Source organism: Canis lupus, chromosome 3 (assembly GCF_048164855.1).
Source record: "Canis lupus baileyi chromosome 3, mCanLup2.hap1, whole genome shotgun sequence".
Taxonomy (NCBI): Eukaryota; Metazoa; Chordata; class Mammalia; order Carnivora; family Canidae; genus Canis; species Canis lupus.
The window spans coordinates 34,816,507-34,835,608 of record NC_132840.1 but is presented as its reverse complement, the minus strand read 5'-3'; the positions used below and the strand labels follow the sequence as shown (position 1 = coordinate 34,835,608).

Below are 19,102 nucleotides of genomic sequence, written 5' to 3'. Positions count from 1 at the left end.
CATTCATCTCTTTTAGGGAAAAGCCAGGTTTCTGTTGGGAACTATGTACATTCCTTCGTAGAGAAGGTCATGCTGACAGAAATGAAATGAAAAGGGGGGGAAAGCTGGCAGGTGGAATAGGTAAGAATAGAGTGGTTAAATTCTGAACAAGTATTTATTGAGCACCTTCTGTATAGAGGGCTCCACAGTAGGTGTTAAATGGGCAGTACATCTGCCCTCCAGGAGCTTACTGTCTAGTTGGGGAATTAAGACAGCCCAGATTTATAGGTCATAAACTATAGAATTAGAATTATGTATCAGTCCCTAAACTGATGATGACTTTAGCATTCAAAGTTAAAAAACTTCAGACCTGCCCTTGTATCTTCATTTGTGGGCTTTGGCAAACTGGGGCTGTTATTAATACACTTTAATACTAAAACACCCCAGGGCCTGGCCCCTCATCACTGTCTTTTCTCTGTGTATGCCCCTTCTCCCCGTGATCTCATCCACCATCACAGCCCAAAATATCCTCTGGTGTCAGAATGCACACATTGTCTGAATGTGGAACCACAGCCTGGACCACAGCCCTGACACCTCCACTTGGTTCTCAGGTAGACTCCTCAGGCTTGACGTGTCTATAGCTGAACCACTTAGCTGGCCCGTATCATGCAGGAGTTTTCCCAGCTCAAGTCATTCTTTTCGTTGCTCTGTCCAAAAACCTTAGAGTTCTCCTTGATTCCTCTCACACACCGGCTTCTGTCAGCTCATTCTTCTTTCAACTATGTCAGATTCCACCCTCTGTTACCGCCACTGTTACTCACATCTGCTCTAGCATCACCCTTAGTTCAAATCATAGCAGTAGCCCCCTAGCTGATCTCCCTGCTTCTACCCTTGCAGTTTATTCTCCACACAGTAACCAGAGAGGACCTCCTAAAATGTAAGTCAGATTATATCACTCCTGTTTAAAACCCAGCAGCAGTTTCTCAGTTCACACTGAGTAAAAGCCAAATCTTAACTAAGGCCAGACAGAGTCTACCCCTTTAGCACCTCTGTACCTTCACCTTCTACTGTGCTCCCCCCTCACTCACTGTGCTTTGGCCTCTCTGGCTCCCTGGCTGGTTCCCAAGGCTCCAGGCATATTCCTGCCTCAGGGCCTTTGGCACTGGCTGTTCCCTCTTCCTGGTATGTTCTTACCCCATCTTTCACACATGGCACTCTGCTTCATTTCCTACAGTGTGCTTAATCTCACCCTCTTAGTGAGACATTTTTCGACCACAGCCCTCCTGTCATCCCAGCACGACACAATTCCCTTGTTTCTTCTCTATCACTTATCATTGTATAGCATAGCATATAATTTATTTACTTATCTTGTTGTCATCATCCCTCCCCATCTAGATTGTAAGCTCCATAAAGACAGACTTTTGTCCATTTAGTTCCCTACTGAATCTCTCACGTTCAAACACAGCCCAGTGTGTAGTAAGCCCTCGATAAATATTTAGGAATACAGTCTTAACATTTCCACTCTTAAAAGTTGTTCCAACACACAGAAGCCCTGCTCTTCCTTGTTATTACTGATTCAGACCACTTGTTATGTAGAATTAATGACTATTACGTGTTTAGTATAACATTCGTACTTATAATCAAGGTAAATCTAGAAAAAGTTAGACGTTTGTAGAATAGTAATGTTGTAGTCAAAAGTGTTTACTTTGAGCAAGAGTGCTTTTGAAGACATATAAGAAGTACAAGTCATTATGAAATGCTTTTGAACAAATGCCATACTCATAGTTCAATTTTCCTGTAATTGTTTAGTTTTAGAGGTATTTTCAAGTCAGGATGAAAAAAAAGACAGTTTTGTTTCAAGCTTTTTTTATCATTTGTAATTTCATTGTAGAGTATTGATAGTTTATCAAGTCAGGACATACTTGCCCTGTAACTGGTATGCATGAGGCTGAAATGTGGAGACACAGAAATGGCCAAGCCATGGCCTCGCTCTCAGGCATCTTTGGCTCTTGTGGGGGAAATTCAGAGATGTGGAGGCAGTTGTAGAAAGTACTGAATTCAAGTCCAGGTAGAAGAAGAGATGAAGTCCAGGTAGAAGAAGAGATGAAGTCCAGGTAGAAGAAGAGATGAAATTCTGCTGTAGCTAAGGTTAAAAAAGTATTCAGAATTTTTGAAATTTTGAAAATGCATTTCCTAACTTAGTTCCCTCCTCCTCCCCCTAATTCTCCCTATTCTTATCATCAGCATCTTTCTATAACTTGCCCTGTGTTGCTGATTTTATTATTGATATTCTGCTCGGATCACCAAGTGCTGAGGTAAGAATTGTTTACGTTACATAAGACACACACACACGCACACACACACACACGCACACACCGCCCCCGGTCCTCTTCTGTCCGGGGCCCTCTGCATACCTGTGACACTGCATGTGTAGGCCGGAAGGCCTGGCACCTGGTCCTCTCAGGAAGTCCTACAAAGGGGGCGTAGACCACTCTGGAAGCAAGGTGACCATTCAGACGCTCTGCCCTCCCTTCTATTCCATATTCCACTGGAAGTTCAGAGATTAGTGCTAAGATTAATTTGTATTTGTTTATAACAAATAAAATGTTACAGCCAATGTTGAGCATCCACAGCTGGCTTTCAGTGTCAACATGCTGGTCAAAATCAGGGAAGACCAACGAAGCCACAAATTACCCACTAGATTTTATAATTCTCATTTTCTTCTATGACCTTGAAAATTAACTCTCAAATACTTGGAGAGTTTTTTCTTATATTCATGTATAGTAAATTATAAAACTGTTGAGTAAGAGAAGAGAATAATTTGGGAAATCAGTGCTCAGACCATGTTTGTTTTTAATCAGCCCCAATCTGTTCAGTGTAAACGTTACTATCAGTGATTAAGATGTTCACAACCTTAGAATATCCCTCAGAGTATGGACTTGGGAGGAAGATCACTTTTCAAGCAGTCTCTAAGTGTCAGTTGACCTGTGTTGTTGGCCACTGATGATGTAATTTCAGATTCGCCGTGCTGCCTGTGACCAGCTGTATACCCTGAGTCAGACAGATACTTCAGCTCACCCAGACGTACAGAAGCCAAACCAGTTTCTCCTCGGGGTGATCCTCACAGCTCAGCTACCTCTCTGGTCCCCAACTAGTATTATGAGAGGAGTCAATCAGAGGTACGTAATCAAGATGAAAAAGCTCACGTTATACAAAAAGAGAATGATGCTTTGCCTGTTGTTACCCTGAAACCCATGTTCATTATTGAGATGACAGAAGAATTTCTCCTTTCCTCTTAGAATATTTGTATCCTGAAAGAAGGCATTGCAATTTTTACTATCCCCTTTCAGGACAGGGGAGTTAGAGGAGACAATACCAGGCTTCCTTCCCCTTGAATCACTTCCATCTCCCACCTCTGCCGGACCTGGTCCACCACCCCCAAGGGAAAGAGGGGCTCACCTGCTTGGTGAGAGGCTGAAACTATTGGAGCCCTATCACTTTATGAAGATCATGCCGGTCAGGTTCTTACGTATATCACTCTCAGAGTGATTCAATGAGAGCAGGTATGCTCTTAGAGTCGGCATACCTCCTGACTCCATATCTAGATGTAGCTTGGGTGTCCGTCTAGCTTTCTCCCTTGGTTTTACACGCGCCTGGGCATGGAGGGAATCTGTGGTCCAGGCTGATAGAATGGCTTGGGTGAGTCCATTCTGCCCACTGTGCTGTACATCTGTGGGCTAGCCTGCGGGCAAGGCTGCTTTGGTCTAGGCCCAGGATGGAGGGCCGGAGATCCCACAGCAACCTCCACTGTCTTCAGCTTAGCTTTACCAGAGAACCCTTATCATAGTGCTTATAAGGTACCACTGAGATGAAATCAGTATCTACTTTCCTTGTGTACACGCTTTACAAATTAGAGCTCTGGAAGGGAAGAAATACTAGAGCTACTCCAATCCCCCCTAAGTTTGGATAAGTATCCTGACCCCCAAGTTTGTATCCAGGCTTGGTCTGTTTAAGCGTAAGTTCAAAGGCATTAAGTATATTCTCATTATCGTGCAACTGTGGTCACCATCCACCTCTTGAGCTTTCTCATCATCCTAAACTGAAACTCTGTACCCATTAAGTCATGAAATGAAAGACTGATATATTCGACTCCATAAAAATTAAAATATTCTAGGTGGAAAAAAATACCATAAAGTCAAAAGTCAGTTCACAAACTGCTGAATAGATTTGTAACATGTGACAGACAAGAAACTCATTTTGATAATATATATAAGAAGCTATTAGAAATCACTAAACAAATGACCCAACAACCAAATTGAAAAATGGGCAAAGGACATGAAGAGATAGTTCAAGAACAGATGTAAGGTTTTTTGTTTTTGTTTTTGTTTTTTTTTATTTTTAGATTTGCTAGAATTTTTTTTACTGCAACAAAATATAAATAAAATTAATCATTTTACTCAATTTTAAGTCTATAGACCAATGCCATTAAGTACACATACACAATACATATTGTTGGACAACAGTCCCCACTACCCATTTCTTTTTCATCTCAAACGGAAACCCTTTACCCACTAAACAGTAACTCCTTTATTCCCCCTCCCTTTGTTCTGCTCTTTCCAGGTTCATCCATGTCGTTGCATATATCAGGGTTTCATTTGTAATTAATACTGAAAAATATTTCCTTTATCTGTTCTTTCTTCTGTTGCCTGTGTTTTTGGCATCATATCTAAGAAATCATCACCAAATGCAGTCTCATGAAGTTTTCCTTATGTTTTCTTTTAAAGTTTTTATAGTTTTCACTCTTACATTTATGTGTTTAATCCATCCAAGTTAAGTTTTATATATGGCAGAAAGTAAGGGTCCAGCCTCATTCTTTTCCATGTGGGTAATCCAGTTGTCCCAGCATCTTTTTCTCCCACTGAATGGTTTTGACAACTTGGTGCCATACAGCATGCTAAATTCATTGCATATATTTATCATTCAATCCTCACAAAGGACAAATGAGTTTGACAGTTTTATTATCTCCTTAACAGTCATAATTCTTGGTTCATTATCCATTCTTCTCATTGTGTTATTCTTGAGCCTTCTATGGATGCACATGTGTGTTTATTTCTAACACTCTAACAAACATTTTAGAAATTAAAAACCAAAGAAATTGGCCCTAGACATCCAACTGTAAGTAGTGGAGCCAGGATTAAAACCAAGGTCCCTTGACTTTAAAGCTTGTGTTCTTCACTACTGTAATTGCAGAAAAGTTTCTCTGGTCATCTTGGATGAAACAATTTACCTTTCTCTTTCTTCTTTGACTCCACTTTATTTTTCTTAGTATCACCAGTTAACATGTATTTTTTTAATTTGTTGTCTGCCTTTTTTGTTCTTTGTCAACTGTTCTCTAAAATAGTTCCAGGTATATAGTAGGTGCTTCATAAATATCAGTTGGTATTTGAATGAATGAGTATAGTCAGTGCATGATGTGTGCAGTCAGTCCGTACATCATTACAAATGGGAGATTTATTAAGTTTCCTCTCTGCACTATTATTTCTGTAGTATATCTGTATTAGCAAATTCATTAGTGTGCTTTTTGCTAAGATACTGAAGTTGAATTAATGTAAAAGATTTTTTTATGCTTAGGAAAATTCAACTATTTTCTGAGCCTGTTCTCACAAGGAAAATGCTTTTTCTTTTAAAATTGACCTTTATTGGGCAGCCCCAGTGGCTCAACGGTTTAGTGCCTCCTTCGGCCCAGGGCCTAATCCTGGAGACCCGGGGTGGAGTCCCACATCAGGCTCCCTGCATGGAGCCTGCTTCTCCCTCTGCCTGTGTCTCTGCGTGTGTGTGTGTCTCTCACTCTCTCTCTTTCTCTCTCTCTCTGTTGTGAATAAATAAAATCTTTAAATAAACAAATAAATAAATAAATAAATAGAATTGACCTTTTTTAATAACTTGAAATGTTATCTGTTTTTTAGACTATTATCTCAGTGTATGGAGTATTTTGATCTAAGGTGCCAATTATTAGATGATCTGACAAGTAAGTAAATGTCTAAGTTTGGTTTGTGTAGGGGGAGGGGAGAGAAAAGAGTAGAAAAGAAAGCTAAATGGACATTTCTAAATCTGACTTAATATGTCTTCAATATAAATGAGATTATAATTACTGTTTGAAGTTGAATTTTATTTTCTTGAAAACAGCAGGTAAACTCATATACCAGTTCTCTCTTCTGGCATATACCCAACCATTAATGTGTTGAGAAGATTTGTTGATCTTAAAAATTGCCAAAGGACCTATGTTTTAATTACACTGATACAGAACTACTGGGAAGAAAATTTCTGTCTAGTATAGTGAATTCTGACCATTTTAAAGGTCTATATTGAAGGAAAAAGTCAATCACTGTTGAGGTATGTTATAATAAAAGAAGTAAGTTGGGCAGCCCTGGTGGCGCAGCAGTTTAGTGCCGCCTACAGCCCAGGGTGTGATCCTGGAGACCCGGGATCGAGTCCCACATCGGGCTCTCTGCATGGGGCCTGCTTCTCCCTCTGCCTGTGTCTCTGCCTCTCTCTCTCTCTTGCTCTGTGTCTCTCATGAATAAATTTAAAAAATCTTAAAAAAAAAAAAATAAAAGAAGTAAGTTATTTAGTGTTAAATGATTGAAATATTGTTAGAAATTTTGGTGTTAGAGCATTCAGATTTTTATTATCTGCATTTACTCTCATATAATGCATATGTATGTTGGGATGCTCTGTGTAAATTTTAGGTGTTCACATCAAGAGTTTATTTATTGCCCACTCTCTACATAAAAGATATGCTTCAGCTTATAGAAAATCCATAAAAATCAGGATGGACAAAAGTATTCATGGAAATACTAATTGGAAAAGAATGTCAATACCCAGAGGTTAGAAAGAAATTCTTGCATGTATGTGGGCTTTAAAGCTCCACACAATCAGAATTTTGTTGTGAGGTTGCTGGAAACAGAGGTAAACAAGAAACTATATATTAGTGGTTTTCAGTACCCTAGAAGAAAACTGAATGGTTTTGCAAAAGAAACAGATTTTTTTGCTGCCAGGTAAATCGGGAAAAACCTCGTGCAGAGGTTTTTGTGTCATGGAAATGGGAGGACGTAATGACTAGTAAACCTCAGCAGAGGTCTCTAAGGCAGATGCCTTCCTCCGTGTCCCAAGTGTTTTTTGAAGGTGGGAGACACAGTGCTCTGAGCAGTGCAGTGAAACAGTGGCTGTGGAGCCTGAGATGATGTAGTTAGAGTGCACGTTTGTCATCTAGACCAGATGGATGGATGACATGGCCATCTAATAGTCTAGCCGAGTACCACGTTGTTCAGCCAAGCTTCTGGTGAAAGCTGGGCAAGCAGCCAGCCAGGAAGGTATACTCTCTGGCTTGAAATTGGAGAGGTTGCTCTGTTCTGCTTCTCAAGGCCTGGAACCATGAGTTGGCTCCACACATAGAACTTAAGAAGTCATGAACAAGTTATTCATATAGGCCTTCCTGTGTCACTGATAAATGAGTGATCCAGGATCCTTTATTGGGATGTTGAGGGTAGTGTGGGAATATGTCTGGAAACAAGCAGTATTTACCATTTGGCAGGTATTTATTTGGTATATGCCAGTGCCTATGCACTTCATACCCAGCACCCTGCAGTGTAGGTGTCAGCCTCGTTTTATAAATAAGAAAACAATGACCCTCAGTGAGTAAATGGGTTCATGTCCAGCGCCAGTCCCATTCTTACCATGACGTAGCCCTTTTCGCCTCATGCTGTGGGACTTTACCACTTATGACTATAGTGCCATACTTCCTCTTCTCCCCATCTTCCAAGATGGAATCTTGCTTTACTCCTTGTTAAGAGGGGAAAGTAAGAGAACTCATTAAAACAGAGCAGAGTGGTTCTCTGGGGTTTGGTGCACTGTCTGGAAACACTGTGCTCTGCTGCTGTGCTATGGACCTCCTCCTCCTTTGCAGGACTTCTTTGGCCTAGCTGATACCACTAGAGCCTTGGCTCTCCTCGTACCCTCCATCCTTCCCTTCTCTAGAAGGATGTGCTCCCAGGAGATACCTGCTGACACTTTCCCCCCACCTCCCACTCTCACCCTGAGACCAGGAGCTTCCCCTTCATGACCTGCACAGAAGGGCCCTCACAATATACTTCATTTAGGACTAAGACAGTCAGGAAGGAGTGAGTACCCATGCACTGTCGTAGTCCTTGGCGCAGCAGCTTCACCCCAATTGTTAATGACAACTTTCTCAGATCTACAAAATGGAGGGTTGGGATATGACTTTGCCTGCTCTAATTCAGGATTTGGAATCCATGAAAGAAAATCCTTCTTTCTTTGAAATGGATTGTTTTTTCCTTCTTAGCTTCAGAAATGGAGCAGTTAAGAATCAGCCCAGCTACTATGCTTGAGGATGAGATTACCTGGCTGGATAACTTTGAACCTAATCGCACTGCTGAATGTGAGACCAGTGAAGCAGACAACATCTTATTGGCAGGACACTTACGGCTCATTAAGACTCTCCTTTCACTCTGTGGGGCAGAAAAGGAAATGCTTGGTAATTATTGCTTCATCTTACCATGTGATAGAATATCTCAAGATCTTAACTATTGCCATAGTATTGTATGTAATTAGGAAAATAGGATAGGTGCTCCATGTTCCATAGAAAATTGACACTTCAGGTAATAGGAAATAGTCTGGAATTTTAGTGGCTAACAAACTTGTGGTGTATTTTACCTGTGTTATTAAATCATGAAGGAACTTTATAATATTAAAAGCAGTTGGATCACATAACTTCTTAATATCAAGTAAAAATTAATTCAAAGTAGGGTTTTTTCTTTTTTGCTATTTTGTATTTTATAAAATATTATTTATTGTATGTTTTACTTCTTTTAAGGGTAATTCTCATCTTGGAGGTAGCCCCCACCCACCACCCCCTGCATAGTGGGGTACATGAGTGTCCTGGGGTACACATATAACTTGGAAGGGCATATTCAGTATTATAAGCTATATTCAGAAAACAAGTCAAAACATTAATTATCACTTTTATCACACAAACTAAGCTCTATAAAAATCTTCTTGGCTACTGGGGATACATAGAAAAGAGTGATTCTAAACCAGGGTGAGAAGGGCACATCATTTTACCCAAAGAAGGCAAGATTTTAAAAAGTTTGAGAAACCCTCTGTGCCCACCCCCCACCCCCCAAATGCCCAGAGTAAGAATTAATTGTTCACTCAAACCGTTCTGCCTTGTGGTGGTCTTGACATTTGTGTTTCCTAAGTGAAAGCATGGGTTCTTTCACTCCACTTTCTGCTCATAAAGGAAGGTGCCCTCACTTGTACATCTTTATTCCCTGTTCCCTGACTCTCCCTCCCATCCACACCCCTTTGCCCCACAGAGCTTTGCCACATACTAAGTGCTCAAAAAATAACCATTAAATTGAATGCCCTGCCATTGGGTGGCCTTGGGTGCCTTTGCTGCTCTGATATAAAAGTACAAAAACAGGATCTTTGAATGAAAATGTATTCATCCTCAACATGAATATTATGCTCTATTCCAGGTTCATCACTCATTAAACCATTGTTAGATGACTTCCTTTTCCGAGCTTCTAGAATTATTTTAAATAGTCATTCTCCAGCTGGCAGTGCCGCCATCAGTCAACAGGACTTTCATCCAAAGTATGGAAAATGCACGTTGTGTTCAGTTTTGGTAAAAATTCTAATTTGAAACTTTAGTCCAAAAAGATTTTCTTAACTTGGAGTTTGTCGTCCATCTTGTGAGTGTGTGTAGTTATAAGGTATTATCCACTATATAAATAAATGCATGTAAAGGGGCTGAGGATAAAGCCTGCCTGGCACATAGTAAGTGCTGAGCCAGTATGCTGGTACCATTCTTATGAGATTGGAAGGATAAGTAACACATTATGTGGTTAACTTGGCTGGTAACAAATTCCAGGAGAAACTGAGATTGTAAGAATTCCATCCAAAGTGAAAGTAAATAGGCTCAGAATCTTGAGAGTTTCTTCTAGAAGGGACGTATAGGTGCTTTAGTGCATGAACTTTGTGATTTGCTGCGTATCACCTGTGTCCTGATAATTAAAACTACTAGTGATTTACTATAGTGGTAATTTTAGAATCAAATATTGTATTCGTTTTTATGGGTAGACATTTGAAAGATCTTTTTGTAATGATGACCCTACTTGGGTGCTTCTGGAAATAGGAGGAGGCCACTTCATGCTGCCATCCTTTCCTGCTCTGAATCCAACTTACTTTGTTCTTAGGAAAACCAGAATTTATTGAATAATCCTGAAGGAATTTGGGATTTGGTATTTAACCAGTGAAAAAAATTCCCATATAATTTCAGTGGTTATAAGAATGGGCAAGGCTTAACAAGCAATATTTCATGGACCCTTAAGCTATATCTTATCATGTATGACTATTTCTCCGTATAGATATTTCTTATTAGCAAAATCTGTTTTCAGGTAATAAACTTTCATTAGAACTCTTGCAGTGTGTCTCAGGCTGTGACTCCCATCCTCCTCCTGCCCCAGTCTTGTTCTGGAAGATCTGGTGCTAGCTCCATGGGAATCTTCTATTAAAGCAGTAATAGAAATACAGGAGTATTTCAGTTTTCAGTGAACAGAGAAATCTTCAGTAGTTTTTTGTTTGTTTCTTTCTTTGCTTTTTTTTCATTAATTTTTTAATTTAAATTCAGTTAATTATTAGTTTTAGAAGTAGAGGAATTTTTTTTAAATCATACACAGTGCCCTAATAAGAAAAGGCGGCATTTTGTTTCATCCCTCCCCTACGTACTGAGTGATGTTCATTTTATCACAATAACTCCCAGCCCTTTCCCACCTAAACCCTAAAGCCAGACAGAGATTCACGATACACAGAAGTATTTTCACAAATAATGTTTATTCTTATTAACACTAACAAAAGAACTTCTTAATGTTGAGCCTGTGTCTATGGTACCTCTGTTCGTTCTTTACCTGTCCTTTGCAACCCGGAAATCCATATAAGCAAAGGACAATGCCAGGTCCTGGCCATTGTCCTCAGGGTGTGCTGCAATGCTGGTCTAAGAGCTAGCCCCACAGCCCCCCGCTCCCCACCCTTCCCATGAACACATCTCCCACACTGCACTCCATACATGTTTCTCTCAGGGGTTGGATGTCCTCTTTTCTGTGTATCCTTCCTAACCTGTGATCTCGGTAATGGCAAGGTTGGCATAGGTGACAGAAATTACTGTCCATCCCCAAAATGATTTCTACTAAAGATGAGCAATATCAGAAGCCTTTGGTTTCCTGAAGAATGCTTGGTTACCTTTTATTGTCATTTTAAATAAATTAATTTGGCAAACCACATCTTTCTGTCTCCATTTTCTCAGCAAAATGAAGTTGATTTGGGTCCTTGAAGAATTTTTTATCTCCAGGCACATATAAAATGCTTATAGACATTTATTCTGATTTGCATAGCTTGCATTTTCTGCCATTTAGATACTTGAATTTCAGGGTGATATTTACAAAAATCTTTCTTGCTTACCTACTTTGATTTTCAGACTCCATCCATTTTTTGCTGATCCAAACCTTAGATAAAAATACTCTGGAGTCCTAAGTGAGAGATTTTGCTCCTTTACCAGGCCAAGAAGATATTTAGCTCTCAACCATAACTCTCCCTCCTGTATTCCTGGCCTCTTCCTTTAAGTAAACACTCCCCGCCCTCGATTCCTAGAGCTCTGCCTTCAGACCTGATTAACCATGTTTGAGGAATTGCAGCTCTAATGCTTTCATTTCAAATGTTGATTTAGCTTAATGAACAATTTAAGTAGATTATTCACTGTTGGAATTGACTTGCATCTTTTGTTTTTTAGGTGTAGTACAGTGAATAGCCGATTGGCAGCCTATGAAGTCCTGGTGATGTTGGCTGATAGCTCACCTTCAAATCTGCAAATTATCACAAAAGAACTGCTGTCTATGCATCATCAACCCGACCCTGCTCTAACCAAGGAGTTTGATGTAAGTTTTCTAAACCCCAGTGCACATAGATTTTTTTGGAATAATCAATTAAACATACAGTTCTAAAGCCTATGATTGCATTATCCTAATCACAAAGAAAGTCAGTATTTGTTTGCTTATTGTGTTCATATACTTTAATCAACTATAAACTACTAAATTACTTTATTACTGTAGTAATACTATATTCCTCAATGGTAACCTTTTTATTAATTAAAAAGGGGACATTTTCAAGTCAGTTGATAATTACTCTCAGTAAGAAGTAGCATTTTAGCCTGTTTTTTGAGTAACTGGGTGACACAGTGCCGGGCACTGGAAATACAGACTCAGACGTTGGCTCTGTCACAGCACAGTCTACATTCAGTTAAATCCAGCTAAGATTTACTGAGTTTACCAGGCACTAATAGATGTCTTAGGCTTTTGGAGGTCAAAAATGAAGATAGGATTCTAGCCCTCAAGAAAGTCAGTGTATAATGGAAGAGATGGACCCGTAGGCAGATAATTTCAACATAATGTGATAAATTACAAGATACAGGTCATGTCCTGAATGCTCAACCAACAGGGCACTTTACCATCAGATGGTGGTAAGACAGAAAGCCTGTCAGAAAAAAGATGAAATTGAAAATAGAGCTTTGGGCACCCAGGTGGCTCAGTTTGTTAAGCCACTGACTCTTGATGTTAGCTCAGGTCACGATCTCTCAGGGTTGTGAGATTGAGCCCTGAGTCAGATTCCCCGATTAGTGGGAAGGATGCTTTTCTTTGCCTTTTCCTCCACCTCCCCACTTGTGTGCAAACGCTCCCCTGCCCAAGTAAATAAATAAATCTTAAAAAAAAAAAACAAAGCAAAACTCTACCATCTCGCAAGCCAACTGAGGCAAGGTGGGAAGGTGATTTCCTTCCAGCAGAGAAGGATATGGGACAAGGCTCTGGAGCCATGCAACAGTTTAGGGATCTGCAAGAGAAGCACATCTGTGCTTTGGGCTACAAATCAATTACAGTTTAGATCTTAGAAATCACCCTGCTCTGTGTGTATGTCAAATGTTAGTGGAAAGTATGTCATACTTAGCAATTCCTTAAGGTCCAAAGGACCTATAGGTTTTAGACGGTTGGTTGTTACATGGACACAGGTCCTTGATATAGGCAGATAAGATGATTCTGAGTATGGCATTAGAACCAAGATTCTGCCGAAATAGCATTTCAAAATGTGTCATTTCAGTATACTTTTCCACTTGGAGAAGTGAAGTGTTCAATTTCATCCAAGATGTCTTTTGTAGATTATTTCTAACCAGAGAAGTATTGTAATAGGATCTACATTAGTACAACACATCTTTAAGTACAATGCAAGAGTAATTACCTATTAATTTCATTGTATGCTTATTCAAAGTTGTTCAATGGAAGAATGTTACTTTCTTAAAAAGGAAGGGAAGGAATATAAGCCTTCCTTGACCCTCCAGACTGGTCAGGATTCTTCATAGTAAACGCTTCATAGATCCCTATTTCTTTTTTGCCAGGTACTACCTCAATTTGTAAGTAGATATATTTACTTGATTGATGTCTGTGTACTCTACTAGATTGTGAGCTCCTTCAGATAAGAGAGCACATGTATCTCTTATATCCCTGGCTCAGTGCTTAGCACATTGTAGCTTCTTAATAAATATTTGTTGAATGTGGGCAGCCCCCATGGCCCAGCGGTTTAGCACCACCTTGGCCTGGGGTGTGATCCTGGAGACCCAGGATCGAGTCTCACGTCAGACTCCCTGCATGGAGCCTGCTTCTCCCTCTGCCTGTGTCTCTGTCTCTGTCTCTGTCTCTCTCTCTCTCTCTCTCTCTCTCTCTCTCTCTCTGGGTCTGTCATGAATAAATAAATAAAATATTACAAAAAATATTTGTTGAATGATATTCAGTTGACGGAATACATGACTACTAAATGGATAAATAAATAAAAACACAATGTATTAAGTACTTTGAATAGAAGAGGAACACTGAGATAGTAATATTTTTTATTTGTATTAGCATCTGCAGAGGTACTTTAATAAGAATGTAGGTTTTGTTAGCATGACTCCTAACCTACTAGAAGGATAAATCTGTGAGTTTATTTCTTTTCTCTCTCAGACATCTCAGCGAGCCATGATGGAAATGTGTTGGTTGTTGGTGGCAGATACACTAATTCACTCTCTACTGTTTCTGCTCCTCTCTTTTCTAGTACCTTCCCCCTGTGGATAGCAGGTCCAGTTCAGGGTTTGTGGGGCTGAGGAATGGCGGTGCTACGTGTTACATGAATGCAGTCTTCCAGCAGCTGTATATGCAGCCTGGGCTCCCTGAGGTGATTTTCTTCTTCCTTCCTGTTTGGTATGAGAGATAATGTGTACATGGCCTGAAAAGTGTCCCAGATTCATATATTGCATTTGGTATTTACTAAAACTAGACCTAACTAGGAATTCTTTAGTAGCTTCTGAAATAGGAGTAGACAACATGTTCATGGTCACGTGCTTTTATAAATCTGCTGAAAGAATATTTGACAGATAGACTTGACCAGTTGAGATTTTTGAACTAAGTTACTTACTCTCAAATTCTATTTCCATAAAATTACTAATGTTTTTAGTATTTTAGAAAAATTTAGGGTCTGTCATCAGTGCTCTATAATAGTTAACTCTTGAACAACACAGGAGTTAGGAGTGCTCACCCCCCAGTGCAGTAAAAAATGGGCATGTAACTTTGGACTGCCCTAAAACTTAACTACTAATAGCCTACTATTGACTGGATAGTCAGAGTTAACTCATATTTTATGTGTTATATGTATGATGTACTCTATTTTTACAATAAAGTAAGCTAGAAAAGAGAAAATACATTTATAGTACTGTACTGTACCCCCCAAAAAAATCCATGGATAAATGGACCTGTATGGTTCAAACCCATGTTTAAGGGTGAGCATATACTACAAGTTCATTATATTGCAGTCAGTAGTTTTCAAAATACTCTATATGTATCATGCCATGTTTGTCTCTCAGAGAGATTACTAGTTCCAGTTTTTCATAATCAAATAGAAGCTCAAAGAAATGACTTCATGAGTCCACCAAAAGGAAATACTGAAGCTAAACATACTCAGAGTGTAGCCACATCCAAACATATACAGCATCAGAAAAGCAATGTGGCCAGTACACATACGTATGTCCACGTCGCCTGTGAAGCAGTGAACTCTTTCTAGCTTAATACACCTTGTTTCTGTTTAGTCGTTACTTTCAGTGGATGATGACACGGACAATCCAGACGATAGCGTGTTCTACCAGGTGCAGTCGCTCTTTGGGCATCTGATGGAAAGCAAGCTGCAGTATTATGTACCTGAGAACTTCTGGAAGGTATTTCACCCAATATCTCTTTAGATTTCAAGACGTCAGATATTTGGATCTAGTGGTAATTGTTTCTGTCTTTATTAACTCTAGACTAATCCCATTTCCAGGAACCTACAGAAGAATGGACTCTACCCCATTCTTCTTAAGATTGATGTTCAATTTCAAATGATTACAATATTAAGAATAGTCATTTATAATTTCTAGGGATTTGCTGATCTTAACGATTTTGAGTACTTCTCATGATTCTCATTTTAGCTCTTCAGAATATTTATTCAAAGTATTCCAATTTCACTAATGCTCTAAATAAAGAACATTACTCTGTTTCACGGGAGTACCTTGTATTTTCCCTCGTAGTTCGGATAGTTCTAAGACAGAAACTCTATGTTCTGTGGCCTCAGATCCCACCTGGTATGGTCTCCCAGACTTGTGATGGTTACACAGGGGCCAGGGACAAGCATAGGTAGCTGAACTCAAGCTTGTCTCATTTCAATAAAAATGTCTACTGCCCTAATAATGACCCTGGTTTTTAGAAGCATTTAAGTGCTCTTTCACATTTGTGTTCTTCTATATTCAGAAATTGCTACTTTTCATTTAACAATATATTTCTTATTGCATAGATTTTCAAGATGTGGAACAAAGAGCTTTATGTGCGAGAACAGCAAGATGCATATGAATTCTTCACTAGTCTTATTGATCAGATGGACGAATATCTCAAGGTAGAAGAAAATGTCACTTTCTCTCTGGACTCCCTCAAACTGTAATACGAGTGGAGTGTGGCAGGATTTGGGATTACTGTGAAACCGACAAATCAGAATCTGGTCATCTTTAATACCACAGCCATAATTCATTTCTTCTGGTGGGGTTTGAACATCAAAACAGACACAGATCACTACAATTATGGACTTCTTAATTCACCCAACATTTGATGGGAGTCTGTAGTTCCTAACCTGTGCTTCATACTCACCATCTGCATCTCATGCTCTTATTGTGGGTGCACTGAGGTAGCCTGGCCTCAGGACTGCTGCCCTGGCAGGGAACCTGACAGCCTGTGCGTGTGCATGGCAGTCTGACTGCCAGAGAGGCTAGCTTACCAACCTAAAGTTTCCTGCCCCTACCTTGCATGACATGTGACAGATCCTAAGTGATGCTGCCTCCTAATTACAGGGCACCTCCCATCACTATCCTTATCTGCCCCTCCTCTCCTTAGGAGGCCAAGTTATTTCCTTGTTCAGAAAACTCACGATCATAGCATTTTATCCACAAGAAAGGAGAAAAGATTGTGGAGAGTTGCTTCTAACCTGGTCATTGTCGCATGGGAAGAAGGATTCGGAATCATCACTGAGTGCTGTTTTTGTCACCAGCTGCCATTGGCTCTTCTCCTCTTCCTTTGCCAGTGGAGCCAGTGGGTTCTAATCCTCCCATTCAATCCCAGCTTAAACTATCACCATGACTCAGTGTATTTTAGCTGTTAAGTTCAAATTTGCACTTTAGCTTAGGTCTAAATAAAATTCTATATAAGTGACCTGCAAATTCTCAGGGCATCAACTAAAATTCTAACATTTTATTCCAACAGAAAATGGGGAGAGACCAAATTTTTAAGAATACTTTCCAGGGCATCTATTCTGATCAGAAGATCTGTAAAGACTGTCCTCACAGGTAAGTGAAGATATCATTGACATCAAAACTGACCCTCTTCAGTTTTTTTTTTTCCTCTTAATTGGTAGTACTTTGTTCATTAATTTTCACCCATATTTTACTTGACTAAAGTGACAGTAGATAAAAATCTGAGCTATTATCTTTTTAATAGTATTTTTATTCCAAAAGCTACTATAACAGTTTATTGATATATTTGGTTTCAGCCAAGTTCTAGAATATTCAGATTCATGAGCATCACCATGCTTAATATTTTTTTTTACCCTACTTAGTATAAAGTAAATCATGATGCAAGCAGAAGCTTTCCTATATAAAAAAAAAAAAAAAAAAAAAGAAGAAGAAGAAGCTTTCCTATAGAGCTTTAAGAGTACTTTAAGTTTCATATGTAAACACATGGATTTCCATTGGAAGTCATAAATCTTCAAACAAAATTACGTATTCTCAGAGTTATCCTAATACAGATATCAAACTTGGAAGAAATATTTTTGCAGTAGGAAAAGGATTCAGTACTAAGGTGAAAACATGGAAGTTGCCATTTGGCTACAGTAGACTGTACATGATCATCCTTTTTAAATACTTCTAGCATGTCATGAATCGTGCATTGTTGTAAGACTTGCAGATCTCTCTCTTCAGTGGACCTATAAATGTTTATTGAATTAAGTTTCTCTGGTTTCTATATCTAAAATTTCTTTGCTGAAATTCATAACTTTAAGTCATTTCTAGTTAACAAAAATTGGCATTTTTATTTGGCAGTGTAATTTTAAAAGGATGAGGGACAGCATTGGTTAATTTCAGAATTTCAGAATGTAGTTCTGTGTAGACTCTCGTATTGTGGTAGTTTCAAGATCTTTAAATTCTACTGTTTGTTTTTCCTGTGATTTTCCTAATCAGATACGAGCGTGAGGAAGCTTTCATGGCTCTCAATCTTGGAGTTACTTCTTGTCAGAGCTTGGAAATTTCTTTGGATCAGTTTGTTAGAGGAGAAGTTCTAGAAGGAAGTAATGCATATTACTGTGAAAAGTGTAAAGAAAAGGTACCACATTTCCCTTTTTTAGAAAACAATTGATTTGTTATTCATTTGTGTTTTATGTAAGGGCAATATTAAGCTCCTATTGTTGCTAAGTTGCATCATTACCTGTTTTTGCATGGGCAGGAGAGGCCTATGAAAATCTCTGATCTTTGTATGATTTTGCTGTTTTATTTCCTCCATGAAAATAATTGGGTTTTGCTTTTCTTTAGAGAATAACCGTGAAAAGGACCTGCATTAAGTCTTTACCTAGCGTCTTGGTAATTCACCTAATGAGATTTGGATTTGACTGGGAGAGTGGACGCTCCATTAAATATGATGAACAGATAAGGGTAACTTATGTTTTCCCCCTGAAATGTCTTAAAATGATGACCTCACTTTCTTTTCTGCTGTTTATTTTTACATGTTTAACTTTGGCCTCCACTGTGAAAGACTGTCATCTCAGCATTTGGAGAAGTACACAGCCCCTTGTCTTAAGCAGCTGCCACCAGTAGACAGGCAGACATGTAAACACCCCTCCTATGTAGAAGTCATCCTGGTAATGGTGGAGAGGCAGTCCTAGCTGGAATTAGGAATACATATCTCTTATTTGAATCTGACTTCATGGGGCGTTGCTATATATGTGCCTCATCAACACTAATTTGGTCTTTTTTGCTTTTAAATAGTTTCCCTGGATGCTAAACATGGAGCCTTACACAGTTTCAGGAATGGCTCGCCAAGATTCATCTTCTGAAGTTGGTGAAAACGGGCGAAGTATGGACCAGGGAGGGGGAGGATCCCCACGAAAAAAAGTTGCCCTCACTGAAAACTATGAACTTGTCGGTGTCATTGTCCACAGTGGGCAGGCACATGCAGGTCACTACTATTCCTTCATTAAGGACAGGCGGTAAGAGGTTCTCACACCACTCTCCCCCACTGCCCTCCTCTGTCCCTCCTCCACTCCCCTTGCCCTCCTCTGTCCCTCTCACACTCCCACTACCTCTCCTGTTCTCCCCCTGCCCTACTCTTACGATACGAACATAGTGCAAAGAAATTTTTGCATTGCTCTTTGGTCATATTTCATATTGTATTTTTAAAACTTAGTA

The 19,102-nt window shown here is 39.4% G+C and overlaps 1 protein-coding gene across 3 annotated transcripts in view; it reads left to right on the top strand.

Annotated features, from left to right (window-relative positions):
- Positions 1–19,102, top strand: part of USP24 (ubiquitin specific peptidase 24) — a 136,824-nt gene that overhangs the window by 85,916 nt on the left and 31,806 nt on the right. For all 3 annotated transcript variants that reach the window (XM_072820379.1, XM_072820378.1, XM_072820380.1), the window contains exons 37-49: positions 2,224–2,294; positions 2,998–3,158; positions 5,946–6,007; positions 8,342–8,533; positions 9,537–9,654; positions 11,846–11,990; positions 14,191–14,310; positions 15,218–15,343; positions 15,955–16,053; positions 16,911–16,993; positions 17,882–18,023; positions 18,230–18,349; positions 18,683–18,903. In XM_072820379.1, coding sequence (XP_072676480.1) covers positions 2,224–2,294; positions 2,998–3,158; positions 5,946–6,007; positions 8,342–8,533; positions 9,537–9,654; positions 11,846–11,990; positions 14,191–14,310; positions 15,218–15,343; positions 15,955–16,053; positions 16,911–16,993; positions 17,882–18,023; positions 18,230–18,349; positions 18,683–18,903 — 1,660 coding nt within the window. The remainder of the gene's footprint in view (positions 1–2,223; positions 2,295–2,997; positions 3,159–5,945; positions 6,008–8,341; positions 8,534–9,536; positions 9,655–11,845; positions 11,991–14,190; positions 14,311–15,217; positions 15,344–15,954; positions 16,054–16,910; positions 16,994–17,881; positions 18,024–18,229; positions 18,350–18,682; positions 18,904–19,102) is intronic.